We start from the raw sequence: 18,000 nt of genomic DNA, 5'->3' as shown, positions 1-18,000 counted from the left end.
CCATTGCAACAAATGAAACCAATCAAACAGGAAATAGATCAAATTCATAACGCAGACCTAGAAAAAAAGTTTAGATCTATGAGACAAAAATATTATGAGACCGGCTCAAAAGCAACAAAAATTCTAGCTGGAAACTGTGCAAACAACAAGCTGAAAATAGTGTACATGAAATTAGAGATCCCAAGTCAAATAAAATAACATGTACACTGGATGGCATTCAAGGTGTGTTTGAGACATATTACAAGTCCTATACACTCTACACTGGATAAAGCAGAGGCACATATGATTGAACAGTTTTTCGACCATTTAGATCTCCCCTCTATAGGAAAATTACAGAATGATGAACTAACTAAAGATATATCCACTGAGGAAAGTTATGGAGAAATTTGTTTTTTGCAAGAAATGTATTCAGTGTATTAAAACTCTTTATACATCCCCAACTGCTAGAATAAAAATGAATGGCTATCTATCTAAGACATACACTTACAACGAGGATGCTGCCAGGGGTGCCCGGTTAGTTAAGAGGTACAGAGCATGAAGTATGTTGCTGATGAAGAAATATTCATATAAAGCATAAATGGGGAAAAGAATTTGATACTCAAATCTCCTCAGACGAATGGTCTCTCATTATCCTCACCCCAGGAAACATACCCAAGAAACGGGGTATCAGAGACAAATAAATGTAATGGAGTAGAAAATACAACATTTCTCTCTGAAATGTACTGGAGAGGAACTATGAAGAAGCATGAAATGGAAATAGTACAAAAAAAAAAGTACATGTTGCAAAATGAAAATAAAATATTTGAAATCGTTGTGACCTTGTGTAACTTCAATTTGAGCTGATTTCATGAAATGTAGTCTTTTGAAAACTAAGAATTAAGTGAGTTACAGTCCACTTTGTCCCAAAATCTGCATCTTTCAATACACATGGTTTTTGTTTCCTGGTGGATCTTGACCTCACCAATATGGTGCCCACATAAACACAAATCATGAACTCAGTATCGACTTTTCTATATCTATGGTTTTCATGATCTAAAATGTTCTGCTCCATAATTGCGCAGCAATTTCTTCATGGCCTGCTATCTGGAGGAGAAAGACATCAGACACAAGGAGGAGGAGAGTTGTTTACCCAGTGAGCCTGAGGTTGTGCTTCCTTCTCCAACACATGTCCAGACTAAAGACCAGAAGAGTGGTGATAAAGGTAGGATAGTGAATAGTGAATAATATTTTTTTACTATGTGACCCTTGAGGGGCTCCATAAAAGAGAGCCCTGAAATTGTATCAACACATGATTTCTTTTTCAGGTTGTTCTTTATATCTTTTTATATCCACCTGTCTCTCTCTCGCCTTCTCTCTCTTTCTCTTGTAATTTAATAAGGTTACTTTTCTATACTACATTGTACAATGTGCAGTCATTAGCACTCGTATCAAGGCAATATCTATTCTATGCATCTGTTTCTATGTATATTTTTTTGCTGCTGTGACATCTCTGTTTCCCCTGCATGCGATCAACAATGCAAATGTTACACCAAAATTTGTTATGATAACATCACTGCTGATTGGAGCCCATAACTAACACCTGTGACTACTGCAGCTGATTCTGTATTGGTCCCTTTCAAGACAAAAGCCAGATGTTAGTGGGTGTCACTGGGTTTTTCGTTCAGTGTAAAAGGGGTATAAATCGTATCTTGTCCTGTTTTCTGATGCTTATTTTAAATTGCTCTGTATAGGACATCAAATGAAAGCCCAAAATGTGTATCCAAATTCCTTTAGTCACATAATGTCCGTGTTGTAGTTTGTAACTCTCTCTCTCTTTTATTTTGTTGTTGTTGTGTACATCTCAGGCAAAAAGAGCAACACTGCAGAGAAGCCACTTCCTTCAGCAGAGCCACCAGAACCAGTTCTACCTGGGAGCTTGGCCATTGGCTCAGTCTCTCTGGCTGTGGCCAAAACTGGGGCACAAGTACAGGGTATCCCTCTCTACAAATACATAGCAGCTCTTAAGAACACAAAGGTAAACCACATAAGCACAAATGTACTTTATATTCATACAAAACCTACACTGGGAGAAACATGTAATGATGTCTTAAACGATTTTATTCAGGCTCCGCCTCAGTTTCACATTCCCATCCCCTTGGTAACTTTGCTGAGCTGTGGGAAGAATTCTCCTGGAAAACTGAGTTTACTGGAAGAAGTCCTCCTGATCCCTAAAGCCGGACAACGAGTTAAACAAGTACTCAGCACTCTTCAATCACTATCTGTGTAGTTATTACATGGTCTGTCTGTGTTTGGTCTACTTCTTCTCAGAGCTGGCTGTTGGTATAGACCTATTCACTGTATAAAGTTAGTGTCCATTGTGCAACTTCCTTTGCTTCATTTTTGTTGTAACGATGTGGTATATTCTTGGTATGGCACCTCAGTTCTTCTGTATTCAATTTTCACTACAGCGTTTATTAAACATACTGAACTGTGAACTTCTTCAACAGATCATCACAATGACCCTTGAGTTACAAAAGGAGATGATGAAAATAATAAACACTTCAACAAAAACTGGGGTGAGGGACACTGCTATTTATTCACTGTAAGAATAGGAACTGAGTTCACACAGGCTTTATGAGAACATAGAATGTAAAAGGTGGAGGCAGGATTCGAGGCTTTTTCTGTTCGAGAGTTTTCCTAAAAGATACATACAAAAAAGGTGATTTCTATTCAATTTTCATAGCTTCATCTTTAAATTAACTTGGGTAAAGAGGCTTGGATGTATGTTGAAATGCTTGTTAAAGCATTCAATTACTTCTCCTATTTACCTTCTCTTTCACACACAGCATTTGTACTGTACACACACAGTGATGTCCTGCATTGTTCAGTGACCCCTCACCCTGACATTCATAATGTGAACAGTGATGAGAGTGAGTGGAACACTGTTTTCTAGTAATATTGCAATGACAACCGGCCACACTATCACAACTATGTCAGAGATGTATCGGTATCGACATATACGTCTTCAGTTATGTGCTGATATGAAAACCTTTTTTTGTATAACATAATGCAGAAAAAGATGCTTAGGGGTAAATTATTAAATTCACAGTGAAGTCAGTGCATGGATGTCATTTTGGACAATATCATTTATTCATCATATCTTTGTCACAAATGTTTGTTAACCACATTTGAGGTATCATTGTAAATAATGTGTATGTGTGTGAAATTGCATGCAGCTTCAGTTATGTTACTTTTAAACAGACGTATCCAAAGAGCAGGGATGTGAATATTATTGTAAGGTATAGCATTGGAGCTGGATATGTAAATGCACAATACATAGATGTTGTGTCTTTGCTCTCAGGTCACCCAGGCCATTGTGTGTGACAGTGGAGCACCAGCTGTGAGCTATGAGCGACCCGAGCAGCCTCTCGATCTGATCATTGAAGCCTGCACTAACTTGGGACTGTCACTGGGAGAAGAGACCCATCTAGCAGTAAACTGTGCTGCCCCTGAGCTAATGGACTATGTAAGTGTGTCTAGTTGCAGCTTCATGTGAGCCACGGTTTTGGTAGTCTTTGTGTAGTGCTTGTGTAAATTAATTATATATGCATACAGCCAAACAGGTCCGTTCACATGCAAATACAGTACAAGCACAGCTAATAGAGACAACAAGTGAATTTAATTTATTTTTTCCTTCTCCTCTCTTCAGTCTAAAGGAAAGTATGAAGTTGCAACAGGAGTTTTGAAGTCTCCAGATGAATTAGTGGATATGTACCAAACCCTAATCAGCAAATACCCAGCAGTGGTGGCCTTAATCGACCCCTTTAGGAGAGAGGTAAGTTCAGAACATTATCATTCTTTCGTCATGTCAATTTTTTTAGTACTGATGTTGATCAGGTCTGATGTCAGTGGGAGAAGATCTAAATTAGATCATACAACGTTTGGCGGCCAGTAGCTCCTCAAAATGTAGCTACATTTTTGTTTTTTTAACTGTTTTTTTTTTTTCTTACACGTATTGCCCATGGCAGAATTACAGTCATCAGCATTGATTAAGAAAGCGCAGATTTTAGATTAAGGGCAGTGGACTTTGAGACGATCACTGCCCAAGGACTCTTTTCAACCAGACCAGCCGAACCACCCCAGGGAAGAAAAGAGCCATGCTAATCCATCTTGGTTTAAAACTGCTCATGGCCAATGTCTGGTCACAGGAAAAGAAAATGGGATTCAGGCTGGCCAAAATACCTGAAATCAGAGACTGCTGTGCCCACAGAGATCTGTCTCCACCAGAACATCTCTGAAAACGCTGTTGCACTTGACATGTGGAGTGTGTTCTGAGCTGACAGAGTGCAGGACTACAGCTGGACGAGGAGAGGTGGACATTGATGCTTAGTGCTCACTGTTACAGCCCTGAAGTAAACAAAACAAAGACTCGAAACACAAAGAGGCCAATAACATATAGGAAGGATGCCGACTCAGCACAGTCAATTAGAATTAGTTTATTGATTCAACTCAGCACACACGGCCGTAGCCGAACACAACAATTCCCGAGAAGAAAATAACCAAACAAAAGAAAAGGGCAGGAGTTCCTGGCCAAACTGAACAAAAGGAGGGAAGAGACCCCAGACCAGTCAGCCACGACTGTTGTATCCAGGGGCTCTTCCCAACTAAAGCTGCCTAACCAAAAACAACTAAACCATGGAGGGAAAACAAGAAGGGTACGAAAACAGGACTACCAGAAACTCAAACCCAAGTTAAAACAACAAAGCCCTGGCACTCTAACAGGCCGGAGAACTGAAGCCAAACTCAACTCAGGAGCAAAGAAAAACAGCAAGAGACTGCGTGGCCAGCGCTGCCTCTCTCCTCCGGCACCACACCTGTAATGAGAGAGACAAGAAGCCGCCTGCTGCTGCCTCCTTTTACCTTGCTCAGGTGATTGCCAGCACCTGAGCTCAGGAAGGCAGAGCAGGGCGGAGACAGAGGACACACACACACACACACACACACACACACACACACACACGCATAGTGTACTGATACTGGCCACACATAACACTCACACACAGTCAGTTCCCAGATGTTGAACTTTTAAATTGAAAATGCCGACCACATCATCATCACCATTTTCTTGCTGCCATTTACATTCACCCAGACGCAAATTCAAAAGATGTGCTATGTGTTTTTGTACAGAGTGGTGTAGCAATGACATATTTTTGTAGGCTAACCCAAAAGTTAGCATAGCCCTGGCTCCCTCAACAACATTTTTTAATTGGATTTTGGATTATTGCAGAAAATAATCTCTTTAAACACAACTTTATGATATTTACACATTTTGTTCATCAAGATAATCTTCATAGATGAACACCACTTTGTGATTTTTGTAGCGTATAAAAATCTGTAGCAGTAACAAGCTAATGTTAGGCTATAAACAGAGGACATCATAGTCACATGACTTACACGTCACCACCACTAAGCATCTTATTATAAACTATACTATATAGCCTTTTCTGTAACTGATCAATGTACAAGTTGTAAAGTCAGAGTAAGAATAGTTTGTAACTAAAGTGGGCCTGTAAAGACGGACTGTTGAGTAGATGAGTCTCTGTGTTCGCTGTGAGGACGTTTAATGTCCCCGACAACCTCTAAAACCCAAACCCTAGTCTCATTTAGACACTTGTTAGCAACCGCTAACCGTTTTTAACACACGGAAGAGCTTTATAAATAAACTGTTGGACATTAAATTATGTATTTTATGTCGCAGAACAAAATGTTTAAAGATCTTCAGCCTGTGGTAACTACACACCTTATGTCACACATTTAACTGAAAACCCATTGACTTTGAGAAGAGGGAACCAGATGTGTAAAAATGCTGACTTGTTTCTGGGTTTTAGGACTTCAAACTGCACCATTCTATATATTTTTTGTTTAACCCTGTGTTGTGTAATGACCAATAAATGACTTTGTAACTTTTAATTTAGAACAGAAAAAGTCAAGGCAGTCCTTCTTTTCAGACATTATCACCAAAAACAATAATAATGCACATGCCCTGTTTGCTACTGTTGACAGGCTAACAAACCCTCTTGTGCCAGTAGCCTCTGAACATCTATCTACCAGAGCCTGTAATGAATTTGCATCCTTCTTCAGTGACAAAATTCAGAAAATTAGACAAGCGGTCAGTTCCACCGTACCAGGTATAGGAGGTGTGTTATCCATGTGTCCACCTAAAACAGACTCTAACACCATGACACAGGGTTCTTCAAAAAAGTTTCAGACTGCTTGACTCCAGATCTGCTACAGATTGTCAACATGTCTCTTCTTTCAGGCGTCTTCCCCCAAGCCATGAAAACTGCAGTTATTAATCAGTAATGAATAATTATAGGCCATATCAAACCTCCCAATTTTAAGTAAAATCATTGAAAAAGCTGTTTTTCAACAGCTGAACAATGACTTAATAGTAAATGGCTGTTTTGATGTCTTCCAATCAGGATTTCAACCACATCACAGCACTGAGACGGCTCTAGTCAAGGTCATCAATGACATTCATTTAAACACAGGCAGTGGCAAAATTTCAGTCATACTACTGGACCGACTGGAAAACTGGGTGGGACTCTCTGGTACAGCACTAAACTGGTTTAAATCCTATCTAGATGATAGAGACTACTTTGTGTCTATTGGTAATTACACATCTTAACAGATGAAAAAGACAAGCGGAGTACCCCAGGGCTCCATTCTGGGGCCTCTACTGTTCAACATTTACATGCTTCCTCTAGCTCAGATATTGGAAAAAAAACAAAATATGTTACCATAGTTATGCAGATGACACAAATTTACATAACCATATCACCAGGGGACTACAATCCCATACAACGATTAGTAGATGCGTTGAACAAATCAATGATTGGATGTGTCAGAGTTTTCTTCAGTTAAACAAAGATAAGACTGAAATAATTGTTTTTGGAGCCAAGGAAGAACGACTAACAGTCTCTACTCAGCTTCAATCTGTAATGTTGAAAACTGCAAACCAAGCAAGAAACCTTGGTGTAATCATGGACTCAGACCTGAATTTCAGCAGCCACATTAAGTCAATTACAAAGTCGGCCTACTATCATCTTAAAAATATATCCAGGATCAAAGGACTTATGTCTCGACAAGATTTGGAAAAACTTATCCATGCATTTATCTTCAGCAGACTCGACTACTGTAACGGTGCCATCAGACAGCTGCAGCTGATTCAGAACGCTGCTGCTCGAGTCCTAACAAGAACCAAAAAAGTAGATCATCTCACTCCAGTTCTCAGATCTTTACACTGGCTTCCTGTCAGTCAAAGAATAGATTTCAAAATCCTGCTGTTGGTTTATAAAGCACTGAATGGTTTTCGGGCCAAAATATATTTCTGATCTGCTGCCACGTTATGAACCATCCAGACCTCTGAGGTCATCAGGTACAGGTCTGCTTTCAGTCCCTAGAGTCAAAACTAAACATGGAGAACCAGCGTTCAGTTATTATGCGCCACATATCTGGAACAAACTCCCAGAAAACTGCAGGTCTGCTCCAACTCTCACCTCTTTTAAATCAAGGCTGAAGACCTTTCTGTTTGCCACTGCCTTTCACTGAAGCAATTTTAAGGCTTTGAACTGCACTGTGACTTTTATTTTCTATTCTTGTCTCTCTTTTTTTTTTAAATTGAATAGTAATTTTTGCTGGATTTCTGTTGATCAGTGTGATAGTTGGGCGACTCGAACCAATTCAGGGCAGAGTAATACCAGGTTCTGGGAATGCTGGAGCTAATAGGAAGAAAAGTTTTTTCCTATTAAGCTGTTTTACCGCTGGATTGGGGGCCAACTCAGGGCCGAGTGGAACCAAGTGGAGACAAGGGGTCTCTTAAGGTTATCACCGCTGGTTGGCTGCTTTTTTTCAGAATTGTAGCGTAAACAAACTGAATTCACGGTGACAACTGGGTCTTAAGGATAAATATAAAGTGCACTGGGACAAGTGACAAGTAGAACAATGGGAGGTAAATCCAGCAAAAACCAGGAAGCTGGCGTAGGCAAGATTTCTTAACTTGTTTTAATGTTTTGTTTTAATGTATTTTAAATGCTTTTAATGTATTTTTTATGCACCTGTAAAGCACTTTGAGTCGCCTTGTGTCTGAATTGTGCTATATAAATAAACTTGCCTTGCCTTGCCTTGCCTTACCTTGTATCTTAATGTGGATTTTGGTCTGATAAGATATGAGAACATATAAGATATGTTTGAGGTGTGTGTTACCTTTATTGATCCATAATGTGAAGTGTAGTGGTTTCTTGTTCCTTAAGAAGTCAGGATTGTTCCACAAGGGAGTGTGTTCGGAGGGTAAGGTTGTGATGTTAGTTATCTGGTTAAATTTCCAGTGGGCTGTCAGAGTTGTTCATTCTTAAAGGAATAGTTCACTCTAGAACGAAATTCAGTCATTATCGACTCACCCTCATGCTGATGAGAAGTCTGGTGTAGTTTCTTATTCCTCAAAGTGCAGTTGGAGACCCACAGGGGTACCCTCCTGCAGCAATAATCCATATAACGGGCGTAAATGGTGTCCAAAAAAGTCCATTAAACTACACAAAAACGTTGTAATATTCCTCCATACTGCTCGTCCGCTGCAATCCAAGTGTCCTGAAGTGGCGACATCCAGAGTTTACTCGAAACAACGTCATTTAGTACATTTTTCCAGCTTAAACAGTCACTATACTATATTTGCCTGGAGGCACACTCCAACGTGCATGCGAGTCTCCCTCACAGCTGTATGCACTACGGAAGCTGCGGCAGACAAGATCAACGAGACTCGCGATAGATGCATGCCGGTATTTACATCCTACTGTGAGTTTCAAAGTTTCGAGTAAACTCTGGATGTCGCCACTTCAGGACACTTGGATTGCAGCGGACGAGCAGTATGGAGGAATATTACAAAGTTTTTGTGTAGTTGTATGGACCTTTTCGTCTCGGACGCCATTTACGCTCGTTATATGGATTATAACCCCGCGGGTCTCCAGCTGCACTTTGAGGAATAAGAAACTACACCGGACTTCTCATCAGCATGAGGGTGAGTCGATAATGACTGAATTCGTTCTAGAGTGAACTATTCCTTTAATGAGTGTGTGATAGCTTTAAAGTTAGAGTTAAAAAGTGAAGATGGCGCTATTTTTTATTGTGCTTTTTAAAAATCCAATTCATGCCGTCTTTTAGTACTTTCTGACATCTCTGTGGCTCTCAGCCCAATGCCCTTTGGTTCCTTAGGATATAAATCTTTAAAACTCAGTCGAGAATAATAATTTTATTCTCAAAAACAACTTTGGCTTGACATTTAAGCTAACAACACTAACAGTGGTAACTGCAGATTATTTGATTGTAGACAAACTATAAAAAATATTACAAATATACTGTAATACACTGTCTTCTCTGGTCAGAATAGTTTCCTAATGGTCAAAGGTTGTAATACCAGCTGAAACCTATGATTGACAGCTGAAACCTGAAACTAGCTTGCAACTAGGACTTAACACTGAGGTAGCCTGTTGACAGCTGACATGTGACCACTTTGTTTCAGGGCATTCGTTGGCATAGTTACAGATGAAGTGCACTCCTGGTTTACTGTAAATAACTAATTCAACACCACATCTACTAGGTATGCACAGTTTACATTTAAACCTATCAATTGCTATTAATTAAGAGCAGGGCATGTGCAGAACCAGGGAAAAACCAATCGTTCTTGGTTTGGGTAGTAATTCTTCTGTGTGTATTTTTGTGAGATTGACTATGTCTTAGATGTATGTGTTTATTTGCATATGCATGGCCATTTGTACCTTTGTTCTTTGCTTAAATATATATCCTTGTTCTTGTTTATGTGCTCTGTAAGGACAAACACCAGTGGGAGAAGCTGAGTAATGTGATTGGAGACTCATGTTCGCTGCTTTCTGATATCACCTACAAGTCAAAGGTCCCATCTCTTCAGGGAGTCAGAGGTCACATCTTAAAATACATCAATCAGACAACAGTCAGCGATTTGATCCAAATCACATCACAGCACCACGGTAACAGATCCACTGAGGCGGGGGAGGGAACGATTACAGAATCAATGCTGTGTGAAAACATAAGTTGTTTGTTGGAAAAATACAATTTACCTCAACTTCCACTGGAAATACAACATAGACACTTTCCTCTCAAGTATAAAAAGCACATTTGCAGCTTCAAGCTTTTAAGTTTGACTCAAACCATCACCGGGAGCAGGCAGTGGTCTCATAGTTTGAGTTTGTGGTTTTGTTATTTCCTGTTTAGTTATATACCTATGTCTCACTTGCCCCTCCCTGATGTGTTTCATCTGTGTCCAATTATCCCTACCTCCCTTGAATATATAGTCTGTGTGCTGACTGTGCTCCCTTCTGTCTTGGTCAGTTCTTCTGTTCAGTTTCCTGTCCTGTTCTGCTCTGCTCTGCTCCTGTGTCTCCCTGATTCATCTCCCCATTGTGTCTTTCTGGTTTCTATTTCCAGTGTCATTCCTGGTTTGTACCCTTTCCTTTTCCCCTTTTCCAAGCTAAACTAAGCACCTCCCACTCGTAGTATATCACATCTGCAGGAGTGTTTATTGGTTCAGTGTTCTGCAGTGCATTCTGGTTGTCGTAGGTTCTCCGGTGCTTAGCAGCAGTGCTAATACAGGGCATCGTGACCAGTAGTTTTCCCAGTAAACACACAGACCTATTTGGCTCATGCAGTCCTTCCTGACCAGTCAGCTGCTGCTCTTCTTGGGTTATACTCTTGCAGCGAAGTCCCTCTTCTCTTCCAGAGTATCTCTGGGTAAGAGAGAGGCTGCACATCCTGCGGAGTGTGTTTCAGTGTGTTTCCCAGAAATGTACAACCGGGAAATCTGGTGTTTCACCACCACCAGTAATGCAAACACACCAGTGTAGAGCCTACATGCAGCTATAAACCAGCCTTTTGTCTGATGATGTCCATGGCCTAAACTGTTAACACATCAACATGTCAACATCAAGTGCTTTCAGTTCATGGTTGAAATACAAAATAGTTAATAAATAAATTATTGTAAAATCAATTTAATATGTAATATACTCATACATCATTTTGCTTCCTTTGTAAGATGTGCTGAAAAGACATGACATATGAAGTAGTTCAATCAAGCGTGGAAGTCTTTTATTATTTTCCCTACTGAACACTTCTATTTCTAATGTATACGACCTACCAGGAGCTCCATATGAACAAATGTAGTGCTCAGTTATTCTGCACAGTTGACTCAGCAGTGTACTTATTTCACTAAAACTACTGCTTCCCAGTAATATAAAGCGCCACTCCAGTGTATATTAACATTTTTATGATATTTTATATCCCCTCCTGACACTGTTGAATAGCAATGTTGATTAGGGACTAACAGTTAGTTCGGTACCTCGAGCCTCAGTACAGTAGGCCATTGAGAGCTACTGTGACTAAACACATGGGAAAGTTTTTGAGGAGGAGGATGAGCTAAAAGTCAAGATAGTCAGAGCAGACACCGTTACTTTAGCTCTGACAAGCGACTGCTGGACAGCTCTCACAAAAGTGAAAGTGAAAGTTAACTTCACAACTACCTGTCACTTCATCAGTCCCAACTAGGAGATGCAGTCCACTGTGCTACTTTCTCCAGCACTGCACTACAGCAACATAACCAAGACTGGATGTTTAGTTATATAGGCTACTATGCTCCTCATCAGAGCCTCTCCGTCTGGCACATGTCAGAAACCTTGCAGAGAAGCTTACACATGGCGCCAGAGCGCTTTGAGTCTATGGAATGCCAGAAAGAGCCTCCTATATTTAACGTCGTCTACAGCGTTTTTTATTCTCAATAATTAACTAGTTAGTAACAGGTTAACTCGGTGTCAGGCTGTCAACTAAAATGAACCAAAACTTATATTCCCTAATGCTATCACTATCCATGGTAATGATGTTGATCTTGCTACAGCAATCTGTTAGCGATGGTAATGGACTGCATCCGACTACTAACCACACCCTCATTCTCTGTTTGAGAAACCACCTCCCCAACTTCCTCCTGCATTCACACAATCTCGCATGGTTTTAGCACATTTTTCAATAAACGTGCTGTGTGTGGTCTGGCAGTGTGGAACATTACCTGAGAGACAGGTCTGGGTTACACTTTTGGACATTTGTTCTAGGAGCAGACAGTCAAACGGGTCGACCCATAACCCACACCTGTGGGTCAGTCGGGTTTGGGTCATCTTTACCAGATAATATCACGGGTGTGGGCGGGTCGGTCAATGTTCAGAGTTGGCCTAAGTTATTAATAATGTACAGCAAAAAATGGACAAAAACATAATGTGTGCAATAGTTCACTTTCCACTTTCTTTTCCCTCTGTCTCTCAGTCATACACAGACATACACACACCACACGCACACAAGCAGGTTTATTGTCACAAGGCTTTCCCCTAAGTAAGTTGTGTCTGTACTTTTATTTACACCGCCGACGTCCTTGCCTTTTGAAGGGATCACCGTTGCACATACCCTCTCCTCTCCATGCTGGCCCGAGCGCTGCTGTGCATTCCAGAAACAAGCTTTTATGTTCAAGTAGACTAGTCACAGGAAATTCAAAGTCAGTTCGCACTGCTGTCGTTCATCAAAGTGCATCTACAGAGCAAAGCAGTGGTCATTTTCGCAGTTGTAGATAGCGGATCAATTTTAAATATGTCAGGTAGCAGCTTTCCAAAATCCAAAATCCAAATTAATTCATAAAGCACATTTAAAACAGTTGGCCAAAGTGCTGAACAGTCAGAAATAGTAAAAAAAACAACACAATAAAACACAAAGACCATAAAAACAAGAAAGACAACTGTCATACTGAATCAAAAGCTAAGGAATAAAATGTGTTTTGAGACGGGATTTAAAAACAGGCAGTGTAGAGGCCAGCCAAACATGTAGAGGCAACTTGTTCCAGAGTTTGGCTCGATCTCCCCTTTGCTTCAACCTTGATCTGGGGACAACCAAAAGCAACCGGTCAGTGGACCTGAGTGACCTTGATGGAACATGTGGTTGTAAAAGGTCAGAGAGATAGGTTGGAGCTAGCCCATTCAATGATTTGTAGGTAAACAATGCACTCTTGAAATCAATCAGAAAGCGTACAGGGAGCCAGTGAAGTGAAGCCAGTAAGGGCTTTCGTTTTCCTGTTAAAAGACAAGCTGCAGCATGCTGGACCAACTGCAAGCGTGAGATGGAGGCCTGGCTAGCAACATAAAGGGCATTACAGTAGTCAAGTCGGGTGGTGATAAAAGCATGAATAACCCTTTCAAAATCACTAAATGATAAAAAAGAAATAGAAGAAAGAAAAAAGAAGATTTAATCGGTTTATCCGTTTGTCATATTTAAAGACACTGTCCATTATCATGCCCAGATTTTTTACAGTAGCTTTTACATATGGTTCCAGGGAACACAGGTCAATATGAGCGGCACAACAGGCACCACTGGGTCCAAATATCAGGACTTCAGTTTTACTCATTAAAATGTAATGCCATCCAAGCATCCAAGTCAAATAATAGTTAATAAGAGTTTGCCTCATTCCATTTCAAAGGTAGGTAGATTTGAGTTCCGTCCGCATAACAATGCCATGCCATCTTTTCTAAAAATGGACCCTAAGGGGAGCATGTAAAAGGAAAAAAGGATTGGCCCCTAGAATCGAACCCTTAGGGACTCCACAAGGGAGGGGCGCTGAGGACGACGCAGAGTCACCAAGGCTGACAGAAAAACCTCTGTCAGACAAGTAGGACCAAAACAATACCTTTAACAGCAACACAATGCTCCAGCTTCACTTTTTCAGCAAAGTGCTTTAAATCAGTCAAACTTGACTGGGTCCATGCTGGTTCTGTTCCTGCTGTTTGAAAAAGGAGGCAGGGAAAGCAAAATAAAGTGTTGACCTCACTGAATGCAGTTAGCCACGATTTCTTAGCAAACCAGCCTCATGAAAAAGACCGGGTGAACTGTCTTCCTCTGTCTTGTGCTTGTTGTTTTATCATGATGTCCGGCTGGTCATGTCCGAGCTCTTTCACTCCGAGCTTTCCCTGCAGTGTTCTCTTCTCAGACGGCGTTGTTTCAGTGACTTAACTGAACTTTCTTTCTCCATTTCGATCTATATTCTGCATCTCACTCTATCATACAAGGCTCCTCCAACTCTCTACGAACTTTTACGTTATCTGCTCCTTCGTCAACTCCTTTTCATGCTTTTTAACACGGCCTTGGGGCGGTGATGGTCAGTGCCCAGCAAGCTCCTGTCTCTTGTATTACAGCGAGTGAAGAGCGCATGTACAACTTATGACGAGAATATGGCCAAAGATTTTTGCACCTGAGGCCGGAAATATGTCACCTCTCAGTAACTTTACACAACATAGAACATTTCAATCTACGTTTTTATTGCAGATTATACATATGACTCATTAACTGTATAATATTTAGGCTGCTCATTTAAAAATATTAAGTCTTAATCACTGACTGTACAGAAGCCCTGGGAGGCAAGTGAAGAAAGAAATTCTACTTATCCATTTTCTACGTTTGATATAAATTGTCTCTCTTTTGTGTTTATGACTCAAGATTTCCTGCACAAAGTGTCAATCTGCCCTCTGTGATCAGATTATGACAAATAATTATTAACTAAAGATCCTGCATATTTAAAGAGCATTATTACCTCACAAAAATTAAAACAGCATAAGCAGCATTTCAGATGATACTTTTTTTTTAATTAATGTTGATATTTTCCCACCAGAAACATCTGGCAGACCAAATCAAAACATATGGTGGGCCAACTTTGGCCTGCTGGTCCCACTGTGGGCAGCCCTGATTTAGAGCAAAAGGTTGTATACTTTGAGGAAGCTCTCAAAGAAGCCGAGCAGCAGCAAGGATTCTGTTAGGAAACTAATCTCCCCTTAATACTCATACATGAACAAATAAATCTAAGTTAAATCAGAAATACCAAAAATGTAGCAAATAAGGAGGCGGTTGGGATGGTGGAGGGAGCTGCAGCTCGAAACATTGTTCGCATGAGGGTATCAGCAAAGTGAAACAGTTGTCATGTTATAATGCCTGTGCTGTACACCTGCAGAAATATGATTTGCTGTATCCATAGATTATTAATATCAAAATCACACCTCTTTTTCATCTATGAAATATTGTTTCTATGGTGAATTGCTGTCTGTGTTAATTATGTGTCCATGTGTCTCTCTCCACATGTTGACCTGCCAGCTTCAGTGTTACTGGGAACAACATGCAGAGAGCCATGCAGTGATAGTTCTTTGTCAGATATTGTAAGTGTTATTCCCTTGCTGTCATTTAGCATTTCCAGCTTCATGTCGTTTTTCTGATCAGAGAACAGCTGTACACCTCTTCACCACATTCCGTTTGAATGTCAACAGCAGCCATCTGCAGTAATTATGTGTGCTCTGAGTCTCAAACTACGAGGCCGACATGTGCAACGTGCTGCAACTTAAGAAAACACATACACATAGACAAAACATGAGCAAATTAAGAAAACATTTTCATCAATTTGACAGCAGGACTTAGTTTCTGTTCAGAGGACCATTAAACCTTAAAACATTTTAATGTGAGAACACAACATGAACAGTAAATACATGTACTGATGTATATTTACTAAATGTCACCATTGGCCACACAACATGTATTGTGTTAATAGAATAAGGTCCTGATTCGTGCAGTCAGTGGAGAGTGCTCCCCCAGAGGCCTGGAGCACCTCTGTTGTGCTGACTGGATATACAGCATATCTGTGTTACTTTTGATTTTGGGGTTTGTGTGTTTTTGACTTTGTATCGTTCCTACCATATTTGCACATTTTTGCTAATGTCGATGTTTTTGGCCATTGCAACGCTTTTCTGTATTCTGTTGTGTTGTGTGTATTGGCAGGTTGTTTCCTAAATGCTGCACGTGATGTCAAATTGATGAGGATGTTTTCTCAATTTGCTCCTGTTTCTCCCACTGTAGTTTTTGAAGTTAAAACATAAAAATGTCATTGGTCCCAATTCCTCGATGTGAATATTTGATGAGTCTTCAATGAGAGTAAACTGAATATCTACTAATTGATTAAAGCAATATGAATACGCCAAACTATTCTCTGTCAGTGAAAGTAATCTGATGCATCCCTGCTCACCAGCAAAGTAAATTCCCAATTATCTACAAAACCATGGACCCAAATGAGTGAGTAACTATGCAATCCACCCTTAAGATTAAGCTGCCTTCATCTCCCTATCACCTCCCAATCCCCTCCACTCGTAGGTCAGCATACTCAACTGGGATTGGACCAAATTTATTCATCCTACCTGCCTCCAGTTTCATCATGACTAAATAACTAAATGATTAAACAAACTCACCAGTGTTACCCAGAGACAATGTTCTTGTTTCTGTCTCCCTCCCCTTGGTGGCATCACACACCTCCTTCCTGAGCACCAGTTTTTTTTTCACAGTGTGCTGCTCTTCTCCCCCCACCCCTCAGGCTGTGGGTCTGGGCCTGGACTATGTCAAACTGGGAGGTCTGAGCAGTGCTGAGAGGATAACTAAATATAACCGTCTGAGTTCTATAGAGGATGAACTGGCCCAACAGGGAATCCTGGGTAGGTTTTTGTATACTCCTTCATTGTCTTTTTTTTGCCGGACAGAGAAAAAGGAGGCCAGACAAAGCCAGTAAGAGAGGGGTAGTAATGCCTAGGCTTGAGAACAAATCTCTCCCTGTCTCTCTGTGTTGAATGTGAAAGGAAAATGTGTGTGAGGAATCATACAAATGTGTATTTGTGTGTGTGAGTGGAAGAATGAAAACCCCTCCTTTGGATCTGTTAATTAGCCACCTAATTACACACAGTGACAAATACTTTCCCATTCATGGTTTCCTAAAAGCAGGCAGGGACAGTGGAGGAGTGATGAGAGATGAGTGTGTGTCTGTGTGTAATCAATAAAAGTTTAGTGAACGTGTTTATTGTTATTTGTTTGTATTGATAGTGATGCTGAAGCCCAGAGGGGATAGAGCTGGAGTGAAAGGCTCAGTGTGCTTCAGCTGCAGCAGCAGAAATCATTTCAGCATGGCTGTTCACTTTATTTCATTATTTTGTCTCATCCACAGTCTCCAAGGAGAAGCACCTGGCTCCACTGTTCACTTACAAACCACAGGAACAGTCCACTACTGCAGAGAGTACACTGTCCGTCTGTTTCTAGGAAGAAAATATGAAGTCTTCAAATCTGTGTCAATGGTACTACATTGTATTGGCCTTTCAGAATTCAATTCTGCTGTTTTCACTCACTTGTGGGTCAAGATTTTACCTGCTGAGTGTATTCTAAACAAAGTGCATTAAACTAATTTTTTCATCCTATTTTATTTACTAACTGTGGTATAAAATCAATATGAACCTATTAAGAGGGAGGCTAAATGGCTAAAGATGACCTTCAATAAAACATTTTCTGAAATATCTCTTTGGCACTTCAGGCAAATACAGGACATATTATCAAGTGCTGTACGTTGTGCCTCCTCCTCCTACACAAGCACAGGTTTCGGTCATCATTGATCATCTCTAAATATAGCAGCACTCACAAGCCATAAAGTGCGACACGTGAGCCTTCCCACTACAAAAGAAACAGATGAAACCCACTGGTGGAGGTCATTATTTGTTTTCTTTATTTAACTTGCACTTCTTTTCTCCTCAAAAAGACAAATATTTGGTTTCTAACATTGAAACAGAATACACTAATCAACTATTTATGTATATTTTTGGCAGGAGCGAAGAAAAGCATGGGCCAGTGCTATAAACTGATTACGCACTGTAACTCCAGATTCTATGAGTATAGGTGCAGCCCTCTTAAGCTGATGGGTTCATCACATCCGAAGAGTTTAAGTTTCAGCCCACGTTCTATACAAAACATCTTTTTGCTGGACCCAGTTGCAAAGAGTACTACAGTACTGTAGTCAAGTAAAAATACTGTTTCTTTAAAGAATTTGTACTCAAGTAATGAGTT

At 40.4% G+C, this 18,000-nt stretch overlaps 1 protein-coding gene across 6 annotated transcripts in view; it reads left to right on the top strand.

Annotated features, from left to right (window-relative positions):
* Positions 1–17,360, top strand: part of eno4 (enolase 4) — a 37,311-nt gene extending 19,951 nt beyond the window's left edge. Inside the window, exons 4-13 of one of the 6 annotated variants that reach the window (XR_014624322.1) lie at positions 1,062–1,201; positions 1,845–2,014; positions 2,105–2,233; positions 2,487–2,555; positions 3,341–3,505; positions 3,689–3,814; positions 9,863–10,037; positions 15,232–15,293; positions 16,464–16,610; positions 17,114–17,204. Coding sequence is in view for 2 of the 6 variants with exons in the window: in XM_084376203.1 (XP_084232329.1) it covers positions 1,062–1,201; positions 1,845–2,014; positions 2,105–2,233; positions 2,487–2,555; positions 3,341–3,505; positions 3,689–3,814; positions 9,863–10,037; positions 15,232–15,293; positions 16,493–16,610; positions 17,114–17,205 (1,246 nt within the window). In the remaining 4 variants the exon portion in view is untranslated. Of the gene's footprint in view, positions 1–1,061; positions 1,202–1,844; positions 2,015–2,104; positions 2,234–2,486; positions 2,556–3,340; positions 3,506–3,688; positions 3,815–9,862; positions 10,038–15,231; positions 15,294–16,463; positions 16,611–17,113 lie in introns of all 6 variants that reach the window. The other 5 variants (XM_084376203.1, XR_014624320.1, XR_014624321.1 and 2 more) reach the window with 5 other exon arrangements.
* The last annotated feature ends 640 nt before the right edge of the window (positions 17,361–18,000 follow it).

This window comes from Pagrus pagrus, assembly GCF_965226575.1.
Source record: "Pagrus pagrus genome assembly, chromosome: 15".
Classification (NCBI taxonomy): Eukaryota; Metazoa; Chordata; class Actinopteri; order Spariformes; family Sparidae; genus Pagrus; species Pagrus pagrus.
The sequence above is the reverse complement of the archived record's forward strand: the minus strand, read 5'-3'. Positions and strand labels throughout refer to the sequence as shown.